At 43.3% G+C, this 27,703-nt stretch overlaps 1 protein-coding gene across 1 annotated transcript in view; it reads left to right on the top strand.

Annotated features, from left to right (window-relative positions):
* Window positions 1–27,703, top strand: part of ERICH6B (glutamate rich 6B) — a 52,604-nt gene that overhangs the window by 20,006 nt on the left and 4,895 nt on the right. The window contains exons 6-11 of the mRNA XM_077974329.1: window positions 927–1,015; window positions 7,173–7,309; window positions 11,797–11,858; window positions 14,345–14,502; window positions 23,641–23,726; window positions 23,907–24,059. Coding sequence (XP_077830455.1) covers window positions 927–1,015; window positions 7,173–7,309; window positions 11,797–11,858; window positions 14,345–14,502; window positions 23,641–23,726; window positions 23,907–24,059 — 685 coding nt within the window. The remainder of the gene's footprint in view (window positions 1–926; window positions 1,016–7,172; window positions 7,310–11,796; window positions 11,859–14,344; window positions 14,503–23,640; window positions 23,727–23,906; window positions 24,060–27,703) is intronic.

The raw sequence follows: 27,703 nt of genomic DNA, 5'->3' as shown, positions 1-27,703 counted from the left end.
TTCTTCTCTCAGAATCACCTTCCCAGGAGTATGGAAGAGAGGCCCAAGTTGTACTGATCAGTTCCACAACTCAGCTTGCACCCCAGCTCCCTGGAGGCTCCAAGCTACTCTTCTGGCCTGGAGAGTCACCAGGCAGCCGCTGACCTTTGTAGGAACAAGGGCATTCACTGTCTCTAGAAGACGTTCTCCATCCAGCTCACTGGCTCAGGGATTCATCTCTTATGCTCTGATTAGTAATAATGAATCATATGCAATTCTAGAAATTGGCAAATTTTGACAAGCCTGGTGGAAGACAGCTATATTTCTTGAAATTTCCAAGTGAAAATCACACTCGGAATAAGTCTCCCTCAGAACAAAATCTAAAGTCCTTCCCATAGCCTACAAGGTCCTTTGAAAGCTGGCCCCAGCCCACCACCTGCCCACCTACTCCTCCCTCCCTCACCCGCCCCTGACTCCTCTCTGACCTCCCCTCAGGATGTGCAACTTCATGTCTACTCTACTGCGGGCATACCATAGGGTTCCCCCGGCCACGTGTCAAACACGCCCCTCCCACACTCACCTCAAGGCTTTTGCACCTCCTTGTCCTCTGCTGGAATGTGGCCTTCTGCCTGTGCATTCCTTACTTCACTTGGGACTCATTCAAAGACCACTTTGTCAGACTGACCCTCACCAGCCACCAGGAGCACACACTTGCTTTCTTAAGTCAGCCACTGAAACTGACCCTCTTATTCCTATTTTATTAGTACTCCCAAGTTGAATTTTAGGTCATGTGATTAACCTATTTAATATATCATTGATGATGTATGCATGTTTTGGAAGGGCAAAGGTAAATACCATCAATCTATTTCTATTCGTTTTAAATTTTTTATGTTTTTGGTTTTCTTTCCACATGCCCTTCCTTTTGATGCTCCTTCCAAAACTGAAAGTCATGGAGTTTGCTTCTAAAGAGAACTTTTGGGATGGTATAACAGATGAGTCCATTGACAAGCTGGAAGCGGAGGACTTAGATGAACACGTAAGTTGGATAAAAACTTGAGACCCGGCCCCCGCTCCAAATGTTAGAGCAGGGTGGCCCAAGCCCAGCCCAGGCAAGCTGGCTGAGGTCTTGGGATCTGAGGACCTGGGTTTTCTTTTTGTCTCATATACCCCAGACTGGGTGTTAAAGACAGCAACCCAGAAACTCCAACAAGCATAGACAGAAAAACCCCAAGGAAAGCCTACTCCCTCTATGTAGATGGGGCAACCTGGCAAGACAGAAAACTCCAGATGCTAACCTCTCTACTCCAGGCAGGCACCACAGCAAATAGCAGTGGTGTTTCTCTCCCATCTTTGCAGGCCTGTGACCATGACCACCCTGCAGAGAGACACAGAACCAGCCCTGGAAATTCAACAGGGTGCTCTCCCCAGCTGTTCCCAATCACCAGAGGGGACATGGGGGAGTCATCATGGTTTCAATAAGCCTTACATCCACTGGATGTTTTCTTGTCTTTAAGACAAAATTTTTGTTACAATTTTGTAAATATGCCACATGAATGTTTTGTCTATGGGGGGCAGCCTAGTGGCTCAAATTTCCTGTATCAGCTTCCTCTAGGGCTTGCACTCCATGCTGATTCTGAGGGAAGCATTATTATGCATCCTGGCCTCGCCTGCTAAGACCTCTCAGATTGTAGGTGCTGACTACAATCCTAAAAATGAAATCTTGTGTCTCTGGAACCCAAAGTTAAGCAGACATGTTTTCCTAAATTTATAAAAGAAAAGGCAAAAAAACTAAATGTTTCATTGTTAAAATGTTTTTAATTGAGAAATTTTCTGGTCTCAGTTCATATTTAGCCCTAAATTCTATACTTGCCTCTATAAAGCACCATATTACTAAGATTTACTGAAATACTACAATGAAGGGAGAAAAAAAATGACATAAATTTAGATTTACTGCTTTGGATTTACAAAGGCAGGAAAGTAAACTCAGGCATTTTGGAAAGATTTTTCAACTAGAGTTGAAACCTGAAGGAATTGTTTTAATTAGACACAAATTGTTCAGAAAACTTCAAGGCTCCTGTCCATTGATGTTTAGCTATATCATGTGGCACCGAATTCTCAGGTGACAGACACATCTCTGTGTGTGTTCTGGAAGGACATAGCAGATCTGGGAGCATTCCAGAGTTTTCCTTGGGACAGGTGGGCTGAGCAGGGGAGCTCTCATCACAAGCACCGTGACATTCCAGGACTTTGCTACTAAAGGATTTTAGGCAAGAATGTGACACAATCAGACTTGTTTTTAATTTCTTTAAGTATTTTGATTCAAACTCCCTAAACTATCTAGCTTTTACATTGAGAAGCTACCATGTGCACACCATTTTAAAATATTGAAGTAGTAAAGAAGGCTATGAAATAAATGTTTCAAGCCTCTACTTCCTTACTTTAATAACTGCTGTATACTGCTCTTTATGTATCCTGGAAATTTTAACGCATATATACATACATATGTATGTCTTTTAAAACACACGCATATCCACAAATGGAATCATGATGTACGTTCTGTTCTATACTTTTCCCTTAATAACATATTTCGGAAGCTTTGGTATTCCATTACATCTTGTACCATAATTTAACTAGCGCCCTGTCAATGGATGTCTAACTTGTTTCCAGTCTTGTCTTTTGTGTGTGTGTGTGTGTGTGTGTGTGTGTGTGTGTGTGTGTGTATATGTGTGTACATATAAATATATATATATATTCAATGCAATGAATTGTACATATATTATTACATACAAATGCAAGTGTATGTAAAGAATAAATTTCTAGCAGTTGATGCTGGAACCAGAACTATCTGCATCTTTAACTCAAAAAGCATTGACAAATTTCCCCACCATTAAGTTGTACCATTTTCCTATTCCCACCTAGAGGGCATGAGAAGGCCTCCTTCATCATATCCTCGACCACCAAGGGACATAATTCTGGCCCATCTGATAGGGTGAAAATAGCATCTCATTGTTGGTTTTTGCATCTCCTCCATTAAGAAAGGTGCTAGGCATTTTCACAATTATTGGACATTTGTGTCTCTCTGTGAGTGGCCAGTTGGTGTTGTCTTCTCTTCTACCAAGTTGCTTATTTCTCTTTCTTTCTGATTTGTGAGGGCTTTTAATATATGAAAGAACTTAATTCTTTTTCTGACATACATGTAAATTTGTTTCCAGTTTGTATTTTGTTTTCCAACCTTCTTGGTATTGTCCACGACAGGGTCATTTTTTATGTGCAGGTAGTCGCATGTATCTATATTTTCTTTTCTGATTACTAAGTATTGTTTCATGTGTAGAGAGGTCTTTTCACTCCTCAAAATAATTTTTATAATTAATTTATGTGCTCCTCTAGCTATCTAAGGGATCTCTTTAAAACTATGTGGAATTTATTTGGGGGAAACAATATGGCATAGGAGATCTAGCCAAAGCCCCCAACAATACTGAGTCCTTTCTCCACGGACAGGGTCAAATTTCCTTTTTTAAAGGTCACTCTGGTAGCTTTGTGGATGGTGAATTGGAGGGGAGAGGCTGAGGGCAGGAAGATTAGTAATATGTAGCAGATGAACACATGGGAAAGCCTGGCAGCTCAGGGCAGTGCCCAGCACAGCTGCCATGACATGGTATGGATTTCTACTCTATAGGCTGGAAAGCTGAAGAGGAGAAGAAGGGTATATTTGTAGGGTAAGATAGAAAATTCTATTTGGTACACACTGAGTGTTAAGTTCCTATAAGATATCCAGATGAAGTTCAATTGAAAACCAGAAATACACAATCTAGGTCCTGGGAGAAAGCTCTTGGCTAAAGATTTTTATTTGGAATCTATATTCATTTGCTAAGGCCTATTGTTAACAAAGTGCCACCTTTGAGTGACTTGAACAACAAAATTTACTATCTCATAGTTCTGGAGACTCGAAATCTGAAATCAAGGTGTCAGCAGAGTTCGTTCCTTGTGAGGGCTGTGAGGGAAGGATCTGGCCCTTGTGAGGGCTGTGAGGGAAGGATCTGGCCCAGGTCTCTCTCCGTGACTTGTAGATGGCCATCTTCTCCTACGTCTATTCACCCCATTCTCCCTCCATGCATGTCTCTATGTCCACATTTCCCCTTGCTGTAAAGACACCAGTCATACTGGATTAGAGCCCACCCTAAGGACCTCTTTTCAACTTGAGTACCTCTGTGAAGAACCTATCTCCAAACGATCACAGTCTAAGGTATTGAACTTCAACATACGAATTTGGGTGGCAGGGAAGTGGGGAAACACAATTCAACCATAATAGAATCCTTAGCATACAGCTGAAGCCTTAGATGGGGAGAGGATCACAGGGCATTTTTTTGTATGACTACTGCAGGTAGACAAAACCCCGTGTCCCTCAACTCGTACAAGCATTCCAGCATTAGCTGGTGTTTACACATGAGCCTAGGAGCTTTCTTGGTTTGCAGTTAGTGTGGAGAATAGTTTTTGGTAAGCAAGGAAGAATCAAAAAAAAAAAATGGTTGGAGGGAATGATACCATATCTTCTTATCTAAATGCCATAGATGGAAATAGGACCCCTACGATTAGGGTGTAAAGACTAACGTGTGAAGTCACTTACGAAAACTAGTCATGGTACACCTTGTGAAACTCTAGACACAGCAGTGCTACTCCAGAGTCCCAGTGAAAAAGTATCTCCCAGGGCTGAGGAGTCCTTTCCCCCTGGTCTCTGTGCCACTCTCTTCCCCAAGGATTGAATGCTCAGGGTGCTGTGGCAGCACGTGTGGCACAGACACTGCATTCCCAGGATAGGCAGTGATGCAGCCTGGCAAAGCAGCACATCTGCAAGCAACATGGTAGGTGATAGATATGGACAAGTGGGTCAGAGCAGGAGAAGAAGAATGGAGTGAATGCCACATGGAACCTGCAGCTGCAATGGAGCGAATGCCACGCGGAAACTGTGGCTGCAGTGGGGCGAATGCCACACAGAATCTGCAGCTGCAAGACTTGTTTAAGTAAACTTCTGAGGCACATTTTGAGAGACTACCAGAAACCAGAGGGGTACAAACTGGGGAGAGGAAGCTAAAGCCCTCCTATTTGGAGGGGGTCTATCAACCTATAGTTCAGTTATTCTGACAACTTGATTCATTTGCTATTTTTAATTTACTATCACATGCTTGATTTGTTTTTTTTCTTATAGAGGCAGCGTCTCACTATGTTGCCCAGGCTGGTCTTGAACTCCTGGGCTCAAGTGATCCACTCGCCTCAGCCTCCCAAAGTACTGGGATTACAGGTGTGAGCCACCATGCCCAGCCTTCATTTTTTATTTCAATGACATACTTATGCATCACAACTCTTGCGGTGAAAATTCTTTTGGCTCCAAGAACCAGATATTAACCCAGGAGAAGTCTCTGGGCTTGGGAGACCTCATCACTGAGGTGCCAAATACACCTACCACGATGATGGGGATGGTTCCATTCTGTAGGCTAGGCAAGCAAATGGAGTAAACCCCGTAAGATGTCACATATGCTGGTTTCATAGAGTGGGGTGGCACAGTCTAGAGTACAACCCACCCAGGTGGTCGGCCATCCAGCAGACCACAACAGATGCTATTTTCTGAAGAACAGAACATAAAATGCAAACCCAATGGGGATAGATCACTGGCCTCGGTGAACAGAAAGTCACTTCATCCCAAAGGAGGGACTGTCAACAATGAGGAATTTAGAGGCAGGAATATGGGCAGCAAAGGTCTTCACCCCAACCTGTCCTGAAGCACTGACTCAAGAAATAGAGAGAGACGGGGCTCAGAGGCTAAGAATCAGGCAAGCCAGACCTAAAGCACCCCAGCTTTCCCCCAGCCTAGAAACACTGGCCAGCCATAAGCCATATCCTTGCATCTGTCCCAGATCATGTGCAACTTCGGATATGTTGGTCTTTCACTTGCTGTAGGAAGCTAGTGAGTTAATGGTATATTCTCCATGATCACACATTGAACAACAGCAATCTCAGCCTGTTGGTGAGCAAATAGGCAACATGACCAATCCCTGGCTGTCCTCTCTAAGGAGCCTGCTTCACTTTCCATCAAAAGAGATCCAAAACAGAAACTCCGGTGAGGACCCACCTATGGGTCGATCCTGGTCAGCAGCACAGACATGGGAAAGAATGATCCAACTGGTCAAATAAAAAGGCAGCTTGTGGACAAGTGCTGTGGCACACACCTGTAGTCCCAGCACTTTGGGAGACGGAGGCAGGCAGATCACTTGAGGCCAGGAGTTCAAGACCAGCCTGGCCAACATGGTGAAATCCCATCTCTACTAAAGATACAAAAATTAGCTGGGCATGGTGGCACACGCCTGTGATCCCAGCTATTCAGGAGGCTGAGGCATGAGAATCACTTGAACCCGGGAGGCGGAGGTTGCAGTGAGCCTAGATTGTGCCACTGCACTCCAGCCTAGGCGACAGACTGAAACTCCATCTTAAAAAAAAAAAAAAAAAAAAAAAAAAAAAAAAAAAGGCAGCTTGTAATGTCATTACTTTGGAAGAATCTTTAAAAGCAAAACTGCCTAATGCAGTGATGCACGAGGCACTATGCTACTTTTCTGAAGACTCATCCTTCCCATTGAATAAATAAATCACCACTGGGAGCTTGGCCATTTGTAGAATGCAGAAAACCTGTTATGCTCTTAAAGCATGGAAGCATTTTTACATTCCATAGCCATCTCCACATTTGGAAAAAGAAGATAATTGTATGTTCTCCAAGGATTTTTTGGCATACTGATGTTTAAAAAATTTTTTAAGGAAATTGAGGAACAAGAAGAGGGTATGATAATGGAAATACTCTTTAAAAGAATTCTTGCTAACCATCCTATGGGTCCTGTTTTCTTTTTCCTTTTGTTTTTTTATCTTCAACTTTTAAATTCAGGGTGCAGGATGTGCAAGTTTGTTACATAGGTAAACGTGTGCCATGGTGGTTTGCTGCACAGATCAGCCCATCACCTAGGTATTAAGCCCAGCAGCCATTAGCTATCCTTTCTGTTGCCCTCCCTCCCCCTTCCCCTGGTTCCTATTTTTGTGTTTTTAGAATAATATGTTGAAGTGTCACACAGTACCTTTGGGAGTCAGAAAAGTGATTAACTAATAAATCGTTAATTTCCATTTTCCGAATATTTCATTCTTTGATCCTTTTATAGTTTTTGAACAGCTCCTATCAGACAGTATTTAAAACAATAATCAAAGAAATGGCTGCTCGCGATGAACTGGAAGAGGATTTTGACATTCCCCTAACTAGGCTACTGGAAAGTGAAAACAGATGGAAACTGTTAATTATGTAAGTAACTGGTAAGGCCAAGTGATTGGTCAGTGGATTTGGGTATGCCAGAGGTGGCAGCAGGGAAAATGTAAATTGAGCCATCAACAAAAAGAGCAAAGTCAGGACCAGACAGGTTCCCTGAGTCAAGGACCAGGAACAGGTCAACCACAGGGAAAGGGTAAGATCCAGGGGTCAAATGTGCAGAATGATCCAGCTGCTAGACCAAAATCAAACTCAAGAGCAAGGACATTGCAAGCATGGGAGGTACAGGATAAGATCAAGGCAGATGGTGACAGAGGCTGGATATTCAGGGCAAGAAAAGGCTTGCAGGGACCATGAATTTGTACAAAAGTCTAGGAAACAAAGTTCAGACCCCTGGCACTTAAGGAGAAGACATCGGGGAGTCACCTGGGGCAACTGCCCACCAAATTCCCTGGCTTCACACTAGCTGAGCTAATGTTTTTCCATGCATCTTGAAGGAGGGAGAGCCTTGAGCTTCACTAACCTGGGGTTACGGCCAGGGCCCCTTTAAGGTTATTGTAGACCTGTGTCACTGGCACCAGGTCTTTCTAGCTGGCAAGGCCCCAGGTCACAAAATGTTCCAGCCATTTGTACACTGTATTAGTTCATTTTCATGCTGCTGATAAAGACCCAAGATTGGGCAATTTACAAAAGAAAGATATTTAATGGACTTACAGTTTCATGTGACTGAAGAGGCCTCACAATCATGGCAGAAGGTGAAAGGCACATCTTACATGGTGGCAGACAAGTAAAGACAGTTTTTTCAGGGAAACTGCCCCTTATGATAACCATCAGATCTCATGAGACTGACTTACTATTACGAGAACAGAATGGGAAAGGCCTGTCCCCATGATTCAATTACCTCCCACTGGGTCCCTCTCACAACACATGGGAATTCAAGATGAGATTTGGGTGGGAACACAGCCAAACCATATCATCCCACTACCAGCCCCTCTCAATCTCATATCCTCACATTTCAAAAACCAATCATGCATTCCCAACAGTCCCCCAAAGTCTTAACTCATTTCAGCATTAACTCAAAAGTTTACAGTCCAAAGTCTCATCTGAGATAAGGCAAGTCCCTTCTGCCTATGAGCCTGTAAAATCAAAAGCAAGTTAGTTACTTCCTAGATACAATGGGGGTACAGGCATTGGATAAATACAGCTGTTCTAACTGGGAGAAATTGGCCAAAATGAAGGGGCTACAGGCCCCATGCAAGTTCAAAATCCAATAGGGCAGTCATTAAACCTTAAAGTTCCAAAATAATCTCCTTTAGCTCCATGTCTCACATGCAGGTCACACTAATGGAAGAGGTGGGTTCCCATGGTCTTGGGCAACTCTGCCCCTGTGACTTTGCAGGGTATAGCCTCCCTCCCAGCTGCTTTTACGGGCTGGCATTGAGTGTCGGAGGCTTTTCCAAATGCACAGTGCAAGCTGTCAGTAGTGCTCCACTAGGTGGTGCCCCATTAGGGACTCTGTGTGGAGGATCTGACCCCACATTTTCCATCTGCACCGCACTAGCAGAGATTCTCCGTAAGGACCCCACCCCTATAGCAAACTTCTGCCTAGGCATCCAGAAGTTTCCATACATCCTCTGAAATCTAGGCAGAGGTTCCCAAACCCCAATTCTTCACTTCTGTGCACTCACAGGCTCCAACACCATGTGGTAGCTGTCCAGGCTTGGGGTTTGCACCCTCTGAAGCCACGGCCCAAGCTCTATGTTGGCCCCTTTCAGCCATAGCTGGAGCAGCTGGTATGCAAGGCACCAAGTCCCTAGGCTGCACACAACACGGGGACCCTGGGCCTGGCCCATGAAACCATTTTTTCCTCCTAGGCCTTCAGGCCTGTGATGAGAGGGGCTGCTGTGAAGACCTCTGACACCCTGGAGACATTTTCCCCATTGTCTTGGGGATTAACATTCGGCTTCTTATTACTTATGCAAATTTCTGCAGCTGGCTTGAATTTCTTCTCAGAAAATAGAATTTTCTTTTCTATTGCATTGTCAGGCTGCAAATTTTCTGAACTTTTATGATCTGCTTCCCTTAGTAAACTGAATGCCTTTAACAGCACCTAAGTCACCTCTTGAGCTTTGCTTCTTAGAAATTTCTTCCACCAGCTACCCTAAATCATCCCCCTCAAGTTCAAAGTTTCACAGATCTCCAGGGCACAGGCAAAACGCTGCCAATATCTTGCTAAAACATAAAAGGGTCACCTTTGCTCCAGTTCCCAACAAGTTCCTCATTTCCATCTGAGACCACCTCAGCCTGGACTTTTTTGTCAGCATTGTGGGCAAAGTCATTCGACAAGTCTCTAGGAAGTTCCAAACTTTCCCACATTTTCCTGTCTTCTTCTGAGGCCTCCAAACTGTTCCAACTCCTGCCTGTTACCTAGTTCCAAAGTCACTTCTACATTTTCAGGTATCTTTGAGCAGCACCCCACTCTACTGGTACCAATTTACTGTATTAGTCTGTTTTCACACTGCTGATAAAGACATGCCCAAGACTGGGTAATTTACAAAAGAAAGAGATTTAATGGACTTACAGTTCCACATGGCTGGGGAGGGCTCAGAATCATGGTGGAAAGTGAAAAGCACATCTCACATGGTGGCAGACAAGAGAAGAGAGCTTGTACAGGGAAATTCAATAACAGTCAGATCTCATGAGACTTTTTCACTATCACAAGAACAGCATAGAAAAGATGCCCCCATGGTTCAGTTACCTCCCACTGGGTTCCTTTCTCCACACATAGGAATTCAAGATAAGATTTGGGTGGGGACACAGCCAAACTATGTCATACATACACCCAGCCTGTGGTGCAGGCATGCTCTCAGCATGGAAGCCTGCTCTTTCCTTTATCCACTGTCAGAAACCTGGAGAGCCAGGTATGTGTTTGTGCCCCCATGGGTCTGTTGCAGACTGTCCAGCAGTGGCACCAGGGACAGGCTGTGTGAAACAAGGTGCCCTACCTATCACGTGGGCAAGTTCAGGTGTTCACAAAAGTCAGGAAGAGATTGACTACCAGCAACTTCCACTATGGACTCAGTAGAGACATGGGGCAAGAGATCCCCAAGGCTTCTCTGGGAAATGGGAAGGCAAAAACACAAAGAACTCCCAAGCTTTTGGATCAGCAAAAACAAACACCAAATAATATCTCTACACATTATCCCACTGCCTCTTTGCCATTTCCTCCCTCTCTTCCCATTTACGCCTGTGTCAAAGGCTGATTCTAACCTGATTGCTTTCAACAGATACTTCATGTGCACCTATTATGTGCTAATCTAGGCCCTAGGGATACAGTAGAGTGTACCCCAGTCTCTGGTATTGAAGAGCCAGCTGATGGGGATTCCACTCGCTTGGAAAGGTGGGCAAAAAAAACAAGAGAGGAACAGCCAGTCTTCCCAAAAGGGATTTGGGTGCCTCTGGCTAGATCCCCTCACTGGAGTTTAACTCTTATCTGTGTTTGGAATCTTGTTCTGAGCCTAAAGGATAGGCCCCCACTCCACCCATTTCTTGGTCCTTATTTTTTCACAGATGCCAATAGGCTAGGTAACTACTTCAATTCCATTAAAAGTCCTTGCATTATAAATGAATAACATTTGGTACAAATGGGCCATGGACTCATTCTCAAATTTCCCTATTGCTTCTAGGGTACGAATAAGGGAACTATTGCTCTGTGCTAGGTAACAGTGCAGCCCTTTCCAGCAAAGGATATTTGCTTCCTGGAGTTACTCTGGGCTAAATTAGTATGCCCTCTTCAAGGAAACTGATCTAAGGATTTAAAATCTGCAATGGCAAAGGCCTCCTTTTCAGATCCAATTAAGCCTGGGAAGCTCAGTCCTTCTGGCACATTCCCTTTCAAAGGGACTCTGATCTAAGAACTAGAAAACACAGCTGCCCTGGAGAGCACCCTTATTTGGAAGGAAAACAGTCCACGCCACTGAAATGCCAGGATGACTCACTCTGTGTGTTGACATGAGAGAGAGAAAAGGGCTTGATCACATTGAAGAGCTGTGACTTGTGTGGCTTTCATGATAAGTCCTTTTGAGTAAGGCTATTTGAAAGTGTCCTACTAATGCAAAGGGGTTTCAGATGGTTCTGGGTTTCACTGGAATACAGACAAGCTGCAGAAAATCAAATCCAGCTGTGTGAGTTAACTCACAGGGCCATACTTGCATTTGGACCTCCCTGCCCTGTCAGCGGCCCCCAAGGTTCCCCTCGTTGAATTTGTTTTGAAGGGTTCAGGGTTCAGCCTCATGCTCTGGGTGTGGGTCAGACCACAAGGGAAGCACTAAGTGGATATCAGGCACCATCCCTTTGCTCCTGGGCATTGACTCGAAGAAAACTGGCCTAGAAAGCAAAGCCATTGTCCCCATTTCCACCTGCGCAAGAGACTCCACAGATTTCAGTACTGTTTGCACTGTGTGTAATGGCGTGTATGTGTGAATTTAGTCTTGGCTTTTAAAGATGATGCACTTTACTTTTAGGTTGAAGAAAAATTACGAAAAGTTCAAGGAAACAATCTTATGGATTAAGAGGAGACGTGAAGGTAGGCACCACGCCACCATTTTCCACCAGGTGCTGGCTCTCCTGTCTGCATCCCACCACCTCTTCCCTTCTGCTGTACTGTAAAGAAGGTGGAAGGGCTCATTCACTCACTTCAGTGCCCACAGGGCTAATGTGGTCCTGGCTGCCAGGGATGAAATACTGAGCATGACAGACAGAGTCTAGGGCCCCAGTGAGTTTCTCTCTTGGTGGCAGGGGCAGGTGGGGGATCCGAACACAGAGCGAGTCACCTTGGCATTTCAGTGGTGTGGACTGTCTTACTTCCCAAAAAGGATGCTCTCCAGGGCAGCTGTGTTTTCTGGTTCTCAGATCAGAGCTCCTTTGAAAGAGAATGCTCCAGAAAGAGTGAGCTTCTCAGGCTTCATTGGTCTATTCTTGGAAGGATAGACAAGAAAGTAGGGAATTACCATATAGAATGGTTAGGCCCTATGATGGGAAGGGGACACTGTGGGACCACACAGTAAGGGATCTAACACATATTTGGGGGAGTGGGGTACTCCAGGAAAGGAATATTAGTGCAAAAATTGGAAAACAAATAGCTCCTTTACCAAGAGACTAAAGGCATTTGGTGTGCAGTTATTAAGATTTGCAAATCATGGAAGTTATCAGCTTCATGGATCTAATCATGGAAGGCTTCAGTGAAGGGACTAAGCTATCTTCATTCAAAACTACAACATGGAATATCTTCCAGGTGACTGGACCCAATTAACACGAAAATGACAGCCATATTCATGGGAGACGTAGCTAATCAATCATGGTACTTTTTCTTGCTGAGCCTTGTCTCAGCCTGATTCCCTCTCAATAGAGTACTTTTACCCCAGTACCAATTCATGCCCCTGACCTCACTCTTAAGGAATAGCTGCTGCGGGCCCTGCCTGCCTCTCCTGAATCCTGTGTCACCACTAACCCATCCCCACTCCAGCTTCCAACCATACAGTGCTTATGCTGAGATTCCTCCGTTGCATGCTACAGATTTACCTTCCACTGGAGGTGGAAATCTTCTCAGCTTCAAAGCCTGGCTAAGTTCCCTCCCATGAGCTCTCATGGAAGCCTGTATTGACCTCAATGGCGGGACACACAGCACTCTCCTAACTGACCTCCCCGTTAAGCAGTGAGCTGGGGATCCTCACTCCCACCAAGAACATGTTGGCTGATAACACAGCTAGAAGCCCCTCACCACAGCTCCAACCACTCAGCTCCCACTGTTGTGTTGAGCACTTGTCAAAAGACACTAGGTTTGTTTTTCAGTTATTCTTACTAGTTTAGTTCCAAAATTCAATTGTCATAAAAATGGACAAAAGGAATATAAAAAGAAACTTGTTGCTAAGAAATGAAAACTAAGTTGAATGCTTTAAAAAACAAAACTCAGCCGGGCGCGGTGGCTCACACTTGTAATCGCAGCACTTTGGGAGGCTGAGGCGGGCGGATCACGAGGTCAGGAGATCGAGACCATCCTGGCTAACACGGTGAAACCCCGTCTCTACTGAAAATACAAAAAATTAGTCAGGCGTGGTGGCGGGCGCCTGTAGTCCCAGCTATTTGGGAGACTGAGGCAGGAGAATGGCGTGAACCCGGGAGGCGGAGCTTGCAGTGAGCAGAGATCAGGCCACTGCACTCCAGCCTGGGGAACAGAGCGAGACTCCATCTAAAAAAAAAAAAAAAAACTCAGCCAGGTGTGGTACCTCATGCCCATAATCCCAACACTTTGGGCAGCTGAGACAGGATAATCCTTTGAGGCCAGGAGTTTGAGACCAGCCTGGCCAACATGGCAAAACCTCGTCTCTACATTAGCCAGGTGTAGTGGCACACACCTGCAATCCCAGCTGAGGCACAAGAATTGCTTGAACCCAGGAGGCAGAGGTTGCAGCGAGCCAAGATCTTGCCACTGCACTCCAGCCTGGGCAACAGAGCAACATTCTGTCTCAATCAATCAATTATTGGTGTGATTTGAGCAAAAATGATCACAGAGCCCATTCATCAGACCTGTACTTTGTCTTACCTTTGAAATGACATGTTAATATACATTTCCGTTTTACCTTTTTTTGATGACTTCCTGACTTTCACCTGTTTTTTCAATTAGCAGCCACACCATTCGCAGGGTGAGTGCTCCTCTCATCACGTTGTAGTTGGCATATGACTGCGTCACCCACTCATACCCCCACATTTGTACAGGTTGACTGTCACTGCCATATCAGGCATCCAGCACTGGGCTGACATGCACTAGGCACTTGATAAGTACATGTTGAGTGAATGTGTGACCAAACAGAGTGAGCTGGAATGTCAGCCCCAACATTTCTCTCTTCAAAGGCCTTAATCTTCCCACTACCCGACAGCCTTCCTTACTGGGGAAAAATGGCAGATCTCCCAAACCCTCAAACTCCCTTTGACACCTTGAGAGAGACAGATCTAAGTTTCCTTTCTCTTTCCCACCAAAATCTTATTCGATGCAATCATTGAATTGAATGGCAGCTCAAAAGGTAACAGAGATGACCACTTTCACATTTCGTTTAATGACCGAACCAACACCTGAGAAGCATGAGACAAAAAAAGTCCAAAAGCCTCAACGTGTTGTTCGTCGTAGGAAGAAATTAGAACGAGATAAGGAATGGATACAGAAGAAGACAGTGGTAAGAGGGGCAGTACATTGCTGTTTTTCACTTTGCACAGGATTTTTTTGGCTCCGGTGAGGTGTGCACACACCATCAGAGACTTGTAAGGAACAACACACAATGTAAACACAAAAATGCATCCAAGATATCAGAAGTACACCTGAGTATGTAGGTTGTTGGCAGACTGACTAGGAATTTTACTAGGATTTATTGAGAGTCTTCTGCCTGCAGGGTCTCTATTAGGCAATTGAATGGGTTTGAGGGTAGAATAAAGGAAATGTATATTATATAGGCCCCAGCCAGACACTGCGGCATACATCTGTAGTCCCAGCTGCTTAGGAGGGTGAGAAGGGGGATCACTTGAGCCCAGGAGTTTGAGGCTGCTGTGTGCTATGATCACACCTGTAAATAGCCACTGTACCCTAGTAGCCTAGGCAACATAGCAAGACCCTGCCTCTAAAAAGAAAAATATATAGATCCATCCCCCTAACAAATTAGAATCCATATCAAAAATCAATCACACAGTGAATGGATAAATCAGCTGTGGTACATTCATACAATTAAATATTATTCAGCACTAAAAAGAAATGAGCTATTAAGCCATGAAAAGACATGGAGGGAACTTAAACACATTTTACCAGGTGAAAGAAACCAATCTGAAAAGGTTACATATTATGATACCTACTATATGACATTCTGGAAAAGACAAAGCTATGGAGACAGTAAAAAGATCAGCGGTTGCTAGGGGATGGGGACAAGAAAGGATGAAAAGGTGAAACTCGGGAGTTTTAGGGCAGTTAAACTCTTCCGTATGATTCCACAATGTTGGATACACGGCATTGTACATTTGTCCAAATCCACAGAATGTGCAACATCAAGAGAGAACCCTAGTGTAAACTCTGGGCTGTGGGTGATAATGGTGTGTCAGTGTAGGTTCACCAACTATAACAAATGTACCACTCTCTGGTGGGGGTGGTGTTGATGGTTGGGGAGGCTGTGCATATATGGGAAACTGTACTTTCCACTCAATTTTTCCATGACCTGCTCTAAAAAATGAAGCCTATAAAAAAATCTATCACATGGTAGTATTTATAAAGACTGATACTGTTATACAAAGATCTGAGTGAAAACTAGTCTCAAAATATTAGAGTCATTCATTCCATGCAAATGAACACCAAAAGCGAGCAGGAGTAGCTATTCTTATGTCAGACAAAACAAACTTTAAAGCAATAGCAGTTTAGAAAGACAAAGAGGGAGATTATATAATGATAAAAGGCCTTGTCCAACAGGAAAATATCACAATCCTAAATATATATGCAGCTAACATTGGAGCTCCCAAATGTATCAAACAATTACTACTGGACCTAAGAAATGAGATAGACACCAACACAATAATAGTGGGGGCTTCAATACTCCACTGACAGCACTAGACAGGTCATCAAGACAAAAAGTCAACAAAGAAACAATGGATTTAAACCATACCTTGGAACAAATGGACTTACAGATATTTACAGAACATTCTACCCAACAACTGCGGAATATACTTTCTATTCATCAGCACATGGAACTTTCTCCAAGATAGACCATGTGATAGGCCACAAAACAAGTCTCAATAAATTTAAGAAAATTGAAATTATATAAGCACTCTTTCAGACCACAGTGGAATAAAACTGGAAATCAACTCCAAAAGGAATACTCAAAACCATGCAAATACATGGAAATTAAATAACCTGCTCCTGAATGATTATTGGGTCAACAATGAAATCATGATGGAAATTTAAAAATTTTTAGAACTGAACGACAACAGTGACACAACCTATCAAAACCTCTGGGATACAGCAAAGGCAGCTAAGAGGAAAGTTTGTAGCCCTAAATGCCTACATCAAAAAGTCTGAAAGAGCACAAATAGACAATCTAAGGTCACACCTCAAGGAACTAGAGAAGCAAGAACACACCAAACTCAAACCAAGCAGAAGAAAAGAAATAACCAAGATCAGAGCAGAACTGAATGAAATTGAAACAAACAAAAAGAAAAAAGAAAAATGAAACAAAAAGTTGGTTCTTTGAAAAGATAAATAAAATTGATAGACCATCAGCAAGATTAACCAAGAAAAGAAGAGAGAAAATCCAAATAAATTCAATTAGAAACAAAAGGGGAGATATTGCAACTGACACCACAGAAATACAGATCATTCAAGGCTACTATGAACACCTTTACATGCATAAACTAGAAGACCTAGAGGAGACAGACAAATTCCTGGAAATATACAATCCTCCTAGCTTAAATCAGGAAGAATTAGATACCCTGAACAGACCAATAACGAGCAGTGAGATTGAAATGATAATTTTAAAAATTACCAACAAAAACATTCTACCAGACATTCAAAGAAGAGTTGGTACCAATCCTACTGACACTATTCCACATGGAGAAAAAGAGGGAATCCTCCCTTAATCATTCTGTGAAGCCAGTGTCACCCTAATACCAAAACCAGGAAAGGACATACCAAAAAAAGAAAACTACAGACCAATATCCCTGGTGAACATAGATGTAAAAATCCTTAACAAAATATTAACTAACCAAATCCAACAACATATCAAAAAGATAATCCACCATGATCAAGTGGGTTTCATACCAAGGATGCAGGAATGGTTTACCATACCCACATCAATAAATGTGATTCACAACATAAATGAATTAAAAACAACAATCACATGATCATCTCAATAGACACAGAAAAAGCACTCAACAAAATCCAGAATCCCTTTATAATTAAAACTCTCAGCAAAATCGGCATACCAGGGACATACCTCAATATGATAAAAGCCATCTATGACAAACCCACAGTCAACATAATACTGAATGGGGAAAAGTTGAAAGCATTCCCTCTGAGAACTGGAACAAGACAAGGATGCCCACTCTCATCACTCCTCTTCAACATAGTACTGGAAGGCCTAGCCAAAGCAATCAGGCGAGAGAAAGAAAGGGCACCCAAATTGGTAAAGAGGAAGTCAAACTATCACTGTTTGCTGATGATACGATTGTATGCCTAGAAAACCCTAAGGACTCCTCCAGAAAGCTCCTAGAACTGATAAAATAATTCAGCAAAGTTTCCAGATACGAAACTAATGTACACAAATCAGTAGCTCTCCTCTACACCAACAGTGACCAAGCTGAGAATCAAATCAAGATCTCAACTATTTTTACAATAGCTGCAAAAAATAAAATAAAAATACGTAGGAATATACCTGACCAAGGAGGTAAAAGATCTCTACAAGGAAAACTACAAAACACTGCTGTAAGAAATCATAGACAACACAAATAGAAACACATCCCATGCACAGGGACGGGTAAAATCAATATTGTGAAAATGACCATACTGCCAAAAGTAATCTACAAATTCAGTGCAATTCCCATCAAAATACCACCATCATTCTTCACAGAACTAGGAAAAAAATCCTTAAATTTCGTTGACCAGAATGGGTCCCATGACCCCGGCTAGCTGCAAGAGAGCTGGGAAATGGAACAGCTTGCACTAAGAGGAAAAGCAATAGGACAGCTTTACATCGTGAGTGTGGCCCCAACTGTGGCAAAAGTGGAAGAGAGTAGGAAACAAATACGGTTAAAACCAAGGTATGGACCTTTCTGGCCTCCAGACAAGGAATGAGAAGTTTGGTATTCCTTCAACTCTTGGGCCTCCATTGAGAAGGGAAGTCTGTGGGACCAGTCAGAACTCCTATGGACAGGAGAAAGGGACTCTCCAGGTGGTAGCAGACAATGGTAAGGGTGTTGGAAGCCCTCGTATAAAGGCTTCAGCTTCCTCCTATCCCTGGCCTCATGTCTTCTAATAGATCAAAGAAACCTTACTTGGCTTATTTTTCCAATTAGGCTATATAACTCCGTGTACTTCCACACTCCAGGCCCTACCCTGCCTCAGATCTTTGCCAGCTCTGGAACCATCTACCCTCCATGGCACCCCCTCCCCACTAACATCTAAAATGTCCTCCCTGCAGCCAAGAGGAAGATTCTCACCAAGATCTCTAAGCAGAGGATCCTTTCTCACCTACCATTCATGGTAGGCTGCACCAAGCACCCATGAGGTATGGCAGGGAGTGGCACATTTGGTTTGGTTTGTTTGTTTGTTTGTTTGTTTTACAAACAGGCAATAAATCCCAAGCTGTTTGCTGAGTGCAGCACCTTCTGTGTGTGCTGGTGTGCAGGCCAAATCCAACCACTCCAGCCCAGGACCCAGGGCCTCGCAGCAACCATGGCGAGCTCGCTGAACAGCTCTGGCACAGCTCGGGGTCCCACCTGCAGGACTGCAGGAAAGGCCAGAGATGTAGTCTTTTCACTCTGCACTTTAAGCTTTTGCATCCTATTGTCTTCAAGCAAATGCTGATGAACTTCAGACGCTTAGACATGCCGTTTGTTATATATTTCCCCGTGAGAGAACATGTGCCAACTCCAGCTCTGTGTAAGAGATTTTGTTTTGTCTATGGGGTTCTTATCATCAGAAAAATTTCATTACATGACAAGTGAATTCGACAAACAGAAAGCATCTCAAGAAATTCTGGCTTTTGGGTGGCTTTTGAAAATAAGACCTAAGTGACAAATACCCGCTACCCATGAAAAGTATCTGGACATTTCCAACAGGTCACCAGGCAAACCAACTGTGGGTATAATACAAAGCACTTTTTAAACCAAGTCTCCATCAACAGATGAAAAAGGAAAATGTGGTCTATATACCCAATGGAATACTATTCAGCCTTTAAAAAGAGGGAAATCCTGTCATTTGTGAAAATATGGATGAACCTGGAAGAGATTATGCTGAGAGAAATAAGCCAGGCACAGAAAGTCAAATACTTTATGACATCACTTATGTGTGGAACCTAAAAACATCAAACTCATAGAAACAGAGTGACCAGGAGCTGAGGAGTAGGGAAATAGGGAGGTGTTGATCAAAGGATACAAAATTTCCATTAGACAGGAGGAATAAGTTTAAGAGGTCTATTGTACATCATGGGGACTAAAGCTAATACTATATATTGATATATAATATGTAATATCTATATATTATATATTATATAGATATTGATATATATTGATATATTGATATTATATATAATATATATTGATATTATATATAATATATATTGATATTATATATAATATATATCAATATATTGCATACCTGAAAATTGCTAAGAGAGTAGATTTTAAGTTTTCTCACCATAACAAAACATATGTGAGGTAATGCATATGTTAAATAGCTTGACTTAGCCAATCACAAGGTATACATATATCAAAGCATCATGTTGTACAACATAAATATATACAATTTTTAATTATCAATTAAAGAAAGAAAAAAATTTTTAAGGGCTTTTTTTTAGGTTTAAAGAAAAAAGCAGTGCTTTGTAGACTAAATGTCCCAGGTGACTGGGAGCTTAATGGTTAGAGGCAGCATCAGGGATAAATCTGAATCTTGGGGGTCATATTGCTGGAGCCTGGCTCTCTTCTCACTAGATAACTTTGTGTAAGTCATTTAGCCTCTCTTAAACAGGAATAAATGGTAGTGCATATTTTGTGAGGTCAGTATACTGTGGAATTAAGGTATTTAGTGCAGTGCTCTGCATAAGGAAACAGCCACTGTATGTTGGCTATATGATCATTGTCACCTTGAGGAGTGCTTCCTACCTGATGTCTAGGTGAAAACTAACACACAGCTTTCTCTCAAACAGAACTGCATCTGTCTCTTATCACCTTAAATTTTACATTCTGCTATAAGCTTTCTTTGGACAAAGAATTATTCAACTTTTACAATAATAATTTGAGCCCATCCAGTGACCACAGCGCCCATCATGACCCCAATCCTCCACCTCTAGATTTAACTGGCAATGCGGTCCCCAGCTTCATACTGATGTCAGAAGGGAGAGTCAGCACTTACCTAACAAATCAGGTCTCACTGGAGACATTCAAGCAAAGATTGGACAACTGCTTTTCCAGAACAGAAAGGAAACTCATGTGTCAAAAACGGTGACTAATAAACATACTAAAAAAATACGGTTGCACAAATACCAGAATCTGATCAGATAAAACAGTTTAAGGAATGTCTTACAACTACAAGAAATTTCCAGAAAACTGCTTTTTTAACTGAGTTAAAGACTTCACAACAAGAGAACTAAAACCCGAAGAGACTACCTGCTCAGAGGATTGCTTACAGAATATTTTTAAATAATGCAAAGAATATCCATGAGATTTCAGGAATATCATTCAGCAGCCAGACAGAACTCCATGGCCAACCGCAATAGAGAAGTCCTGATGGATGAACTTTTAATAAAAAATTTCCAATAGTTATTGCACAAGAAATGAGGACTCATCTGATGGAATCTCCTGAAAACAGTAGCCACTATGTTAAACCATCACTCATGATTGTTTGGCAAATGGAAACTACTGGAGAAACGAAATCTCTATATCCCTGGAATATCAAAATAGAAGGCCTTGTTGTTCAATGACAATAAGAGGCAACATTTGTTGAGGCCTTAAGATTAAGTAGCTGTGTCACTTGATTAGAAAAATAAACTATTGTTTCTTCAAAAAAAACTTTAAAATGGCTTGAAAATCACTGATCTGGCTTCTAGTTAGGTTAATGTGAGGTACTAGATGGTCTGCAAAGCCTTCCTGCTGCAGACACCTGGGAATTGAAATAAAACAGAAGAAGCATCCTTTTCAATGCAGAACAGAGAATGTAAGAAAGTAAGGAAATAGCCAATACCAGAAATAAAGAGAAAGCTACAAAACCAGAAGAGTATGTGAGCCAGGTGTGTGTGCTGAGGAAGCAGGGGAACAATGGGTCTTGACAATCCACCAACATGGGGACGGGGGACAATTAGAGGACACACACCCTTTCCAAGCACATGCAAAACATCTATTATAATTGATCACATGCCAGGTCACAAAACAAATCTCAGCAAACACAAAAGAGTGGATACTGTATAGGCTATGTTCTCTTGCCCCAGTGCATTTTAATCAAGAATAGTAATAACACAACCAAAAGTCCTTTATACATTGGCAAATTTAAGAACACCCTTGTAAATAACTTGTGTGCCAAATCTGAAAATATTTAGAATGGAGTAAAATGAAAGGTAAATAACTACATTCATGGGAATCAGCTGAACAGTAAATTGAGGGGAATGTTACAGCTTTTTTCTGAGTCTGTTTTGTGCTGCTATAACAGGGAACCACAGACTGGGTAGTTTACAACAAACAAAAATTTATTGGTTCTGAAGGCTGGAAAGTCCAAGATGGAGGGGTCACACGTAGCAAGGGGGTTCTTGTTTCATCATCCCATGGGGGAAAGGCAAAATGAGGGCAAGAGAGAGAATGAGAGCAAGAGATCAAACTCGTAGCCTCAAGCCCTTTTATAACTGATATTAATCTACTGATGAGGTTAGCGCCCCCATGACCTAAATACCTCCCATTAGGCCGCATCTCCCAACACTATTGCACTGGCGATTCAATTTCCAACACATGTTTTTGAGGGGACACATTCAAACCATAACAGCTTTAAACACATATTTTAAAAATCTACAGCCATATTCCCCTGAATGCTTTCAATCTTGTCTAATCTCAGAAGTTAAGCAGAGTTGAGCCTGGTTACTACTCGGATGGAAGACTGCCTGGGAATACTAGGTGTCGGGGGCTTTCTTTTAAATGCTTTCTCTTATGAAGGAGGAGGAGGAGGATGTGCAGGAGGAGTAGGAGGAAGATCTTGAAGAAGAAGAAAGACAAAAGCAGAAGAGTTTAGCATTCAATTCCAGGAATTAGAAAAATAAAATAGAATAACATAGAAACCCCACAGAAAGTAGAGGATATAAATGATAATGATATGAGCAGAAATCGATAAAATAGAAAACAAAGAAATAATAAACAAACCAAAACTTGGTCCTTTGAAAAGATTAATAAAACAGGCCAATTTTCTGACAAGAGTGATTCAGAAGGTGTAAATAAGATAGAGAATGAAAACAGGGACATAACCACAGCGACAGCAGAGATTTCTTTAGAACAGTATAAACTTAAAATTTCTATGACAATAAATTTGAATGTTTATGTAAAATGAACAATTTTCTAGAAAAACAGTTTGCAAAAACGGATTGAAGAAGAAATTAAAAACTTGAGTATACCAATGTCATGAGTTGAGCTGTGTTCCCTCGAAAGAGCCATGTCAGAGTTCTAACCCCCAGTGCTTCAGAATGTGACCTTATCTGGAAATAGTCTTTGCAGATGTAATTAGTGAAGATGAGGTCTTCTTGAAGTAGGGTGTGCCCCTAATCCAATATGGCGTCCTCCTAAGAGGACGACCATGTGAAGATACAGAGAGCACCCCATGAAGATAGAGGCGGAGATTGGGGTGATGCATCACAAGCCAGGGAACGTCAAGGATCTCTGTCTGGCATCAAAAGCCAAGAGAAAAGCATGGAAGAGATTCTTCCTCTGCCGGGCGCGGTGGCTCAAGCCTGTAATCCCAGCACTTTGGGAGGCCGAGGCGGGTCTCTACTAAAAATACAAAAAACTAGCCGGGCGTGGTGGCGGGCGCCTGTAGTCTCAGCTACTTGGGAGGCTGAGGCGGGAGAATGGCGTGAACCCGGGAGGCGGAGCTTGCAGTGAGCCGAGATCTCGCCACTGCACTCCAGCCTGGGAGACACAGCCAGACTCCGTCTCAAAAAAAAAAAAAAAAAAAGAGATTCTTCCTCAAAGCCTCTAGAAAGAACCAACCCTGGGGACCCTTTGATTTCAGACTTCCAGCCACCACAACAGTGAGATTAAATTTCTGTCATTTTAAGCTACCCAGTTTGTGAGACTTTGTTCCAGCATCCCTGGGAAACTAATACAATCAATAACCATTGGGGTGATTGAAATGACAGTTTAAAATCTACACACACACACACACACACACACACACACACACGTACACACAGATCCAGTTCAGCCTCCTCATTGTATAGACAAGTAAACTGAAGCCCCGCAGCTGCCTAGCAAGTTGGGGAGGTAGCATGGGACATCAGAGAGCAAGCAGATGGGGTCGACACCGTGCTCTGTAGTAGGACAGTTGGTACCCATGCACTTTTCACACTTTTCATAGACTTGTCTTTTCTTCCCAGGTGCATCACGGTGATGGAAAATTAATTCTCTACCCCAACAAGAATGTCTATCAAATTCTCTTTCCTGATGGGACAGGCCAGATACAGTATCCACAGAAGGACAGAGATGCTCGTATTGACATATATTGGCACCTAAAATGTCTATGATTCAGGGTGTGGGGTTTGACTGAGGTGTGGGGTTTGACTGAGGCCTACATCATCTGTAGGGCCCTACCTTTTCCAGGGGACCCCAAGGACTGACTGCTTGTGCCTTAACCTTCTCCCAGTTATCCATCAGGAAACCTGGCTATGCTCATCTTATATGTGAAAATGAAAAAGTTCACATACATCATTCTGGAAGACAGTCTAGAAGGGTGGATCCGGGCCCTTATCAACAACTCAGGCAATGCTACCTTCTATGATGAAAATAGTGACATCCGGTAAGCTTGGGTCATGAGTCCCTAACACTCCTGCCCATGGAGAAGCAGCTGGACAAAGCGTGACTCACAGACTGCGTGAACTTCCTCTCTCCCTGTATAAGAGTTACACGTGTTGGAAATGAGAGAAAGAGCCCCATGACAGACCAGTCCATGAGGTCCCTGACTGCAGAGGAGGCACAATGTTCTTACTGCACCATTGCTCCTCCATGGGTGAAATAGCCGTCAAGCCTCCACAACCACCACATTCTATTGGTTTCATCTCCTGAACACCTCTTGAGAGTCACCTTTGTGAGAATTTCCTTAGGAAGACCCAGTGCCTCCCTGTTCTGGGTGCCTCAGAGAGAAGGGTTTGGTGAGGGTTTGGAGACATATGCATACAGAGTCCATGGTCCAAAAGGCAATTTCTAAATATTTCACTATTACTGAACTTAGTTCTAAGTTCCCATTTCTGGTAATGGTGGAAAACCATCTTGCCACTTCAAGACCACTCAGTCACTTCAAAATGTTTCTCCATTTCTTTGAGATAAAGGATTCTCTTTTCAGGATTTTCTCCTTCCCTTCCTCTTCTAAGTGGTTGTGGTGTGGGGATATATATATATATATATATATATATATATTTTTTTTTTTTTTTTTTTTTTTTTTTTGAGATGGAGTCTGCTCTGCTGCCCAGGCTGGGGTGCAATGGTGTGATCTCGGCTCACTGCAACCTCCACCTCCCGGGTTCAAGCGATTCTCCTGCCTTAGCCTCTTGAGTAGCTGAGATTACAGGCATGCGCTGCCAAGCCCAGCTAATTTTTGTATTTTTAGTAGAGATGGTGTTTCACCACGTTGGCCAGGTTGGTCTCGAACTTCTGACCTCAGGTGATCCACCTGCCTTGGCCTCCCAAAGGGCTGGGATTACAGGTGTGAGCCACCACACCCGGCCAAGGGGACATATATTATCTTGGATCAACTTTATACTCTCTTCTTGCTGGTCAAAGCCAAACATAATTCCAAAAAGGATTTTCATTCTGCAGACTTTGGTTTTTAACAACATTTTCTCTGCTGTGAGTCTTTTTAGACACCGTTTCCTGATTGTGTTCTTTATTCTGGAGGTATCTGCCCTCCCTGTAGGCCTTGTGTGTAGAAAATGCTGTCCAAGAAGTGGACCAAGGTTTGGGGTACAGAAAGCACAAAGGAGTGGGGCAAGAAATTCAGTTAATTACCTCAGAGAGGACCTGGTGACAGATCATCAAGTAACCCAGGGAGGGAAGAGCCCCCGTCTCAGTCCTATCAGCATGTCCCAGCCCCTCTCCACCTGAGCATCTGGATGAGAGACGGACAGTCCCTGGGTATCCCTTCATGGCACCCCTCACCCCGCGCAGAAGTCAAACCACAGGGCCAGCCCCTCTCCCTCTCTCGGGAATGGGCTGCCCTACCCCTAAACTGATTCCTTCCCCCAGCGGCAGCTGCTCCAGAGAAAAAATGTCACCCACAGAGGAAGGGCTTAGTCTCTGAGGAAATTCATCAGCAAAACTGCAGTCTCATTGACGCTAGGAGAAGATTTTATGGAAAAGCCTCCCAGAGTCATTTGTGGATACAAAGCCACTTGGTCAGGGCCCGACCCTAACTGCTAGAATTTCCTCCGCACCAACAGGACTTCTCCATGGTGCCTCGGGCACCAGGAGGGACTTAGAGCCAAGCTATTTCAAGAGCTGAATACTCTTAGGTGATTTGTTGATTTCCATTTCCTCCAGTAAGATGGAAGGCGTGGCTGTCCTTTGCCAGGTGTGTGGAAACTAAAATCCAGCACAGGCCTCGACTCTCAGCCCAAGGGGTCTCAGGACAGGCTTCCTACCTGGGTTCGGGGTCCCACAGTGTTGAGACCTGCCCAAACTCGGAGTCCCTGGTGGGTGGGTTCTACTCATTCAACAGTTCAGGATCTTTTCACCCCCTGAGCAGGAACTTCCCAATTCTGACCATTTCTAGATGTTCCAGATCCCATCTTCTTAAGGGAAACTTAGTCCAGAGCTGGGCACCCTCAGGCAGGAGCAGATCTCTAACCCTAGGGAGTCGGGGATGGCCCAGCGTTGCTCCTAGAATCCGAGGTTCTCTGGATCTCCCAGGATAGAAATCAAGAGAGATCGCTAAACATAGCAGCAAAGGAAAGTTTATTTCAGCTTGTGCACAACGGAACCAACACTGAGAAAAGAAAAGGAATGGGCTACTCCCTGAGTGCAATGTGTGGGTTGGTTTTACAGGGTCTTCCTGTAGGGAAGGGCTATGTTTATGACAGGGCATGTATAGGAGCAGTTTTTCTAGTGCTTGCACAGTGGCTCAACATGCCTCTTCATACATCTTCTGTAACATTTGCACTTGAAATCTCCACCGCTGGGTGTGGCTTTTAGCATTAAAATAAGGAAAGGACTATAAGTTGGAGTTTAAGTCTAACTGCACATACAGGACTCCAGGGAATCCATAGCTACCTGAAATAGGAGCTTCTTGGGTCTTTTCTTACTGATTGGTTAAGGGCTAGCTAAGCTGGAGCTTGAGTGAGGGGCTTTTATTCTTTTCCTCCAGACCACCTTAAAATTGGGAACCAACCAGCCTGCCCATCTCAGTGTGAGAGCTGTGATGGGAACCATTTAAAAGGTTAAAAGCTAGCAGGATCTGCTCCCCACAGAGTGAAGTCAGAAGTTCCTTCTCTTTGCTCTCCTCTCCATCAATGATAACAAGGAAATTTTAATGTTTTCTCAGTTATTGTTGTGTATAGACATTTAATCCTTACACAGCCCTCTGAACAAAGTACTATTATTATCTGCTTTTTACAGTTGAGGAAATGGAGGCACAGAGAGGTTAAGTGACTGGCCCAAGGTCACACAGTTTGCAAGTGGCACAGCTGGACTTGGAACTGAGAATCTGGCTCCAGAGCCCAGGCTTTTGTTTGTTCATTTGTTGTTTTTATAATTTTGGTACCAAAGAGCCCAGGTTTCTAATTCACTACTATGTATACAGCCTCTTATTTAGAGGAGGTGGAATGAGGTTGGACAGGCTGGGGTCCCAAGACAAAGGAACTTAGAAGTTTGTTTTTGTTCGATGGAAAGTGGGAAGCAACAGGAAGATTTGGGATTGAGTGGTTGGAAGTCCTCCCCACTGGAGGTGAGCAAGGCTTCCCGTAGCAGGCCTCCGAGCCAGCTTCTCACTCCGATGAGGTCCCTGTGTTCTGTGAAAGGTTCATATATACAAAGTGACCACCAAATGCAGAGGGAGCTGAGAAACCCAAGAACAAGGCAGACAAATCCGGTTTGTCTGTATAAGGTGATTTACTGGGGAACTTAGAGACAGAAGTGCGTTCTAGGGTGGATGCGGGACAGGTAGATCTCTGCACCAAAACCTCGCAGATCTGGGGCCTACGTCTTGCGGGAAAAAGTACACGTGCCCTGGAAGGAATGTGTAGGCAGCTGTGGGCGTCAAAGCCTGTCATGTATGCCACAACATCATGGGTTGTTTTCTAAGAAAGGCAAAGTTTACAGTGAATAGATATTTCTAGATAAAGTGTAGTACATTGCCACCCCCTGGACAGCTCAGACGAGACCTGGCAGACTGAGTAACCCAAGCTCCCCAAGCCCTCCCTCTCCAGACGAACCCAGGCCTCACATCGCTTC

Source organism: Macaca mulatta, chromosome 17, assembly GCF_049350105.2.
Source record: "Macaca mulatta isolate MMU2019108-1 chromosome 17, T2T-MMU8v2.0, whole genome shotgun sequence".
In the NCBI taxonomy this organism is placed as follows: Eukaryota; Metazoa; Chordata; class Mammalia; order Primates; family Cercopithecidae; genus Macaca; species Macaca mulatta.
This window is presented reverse-complemented; position numbering and strand designations above follow the sequence as displayed.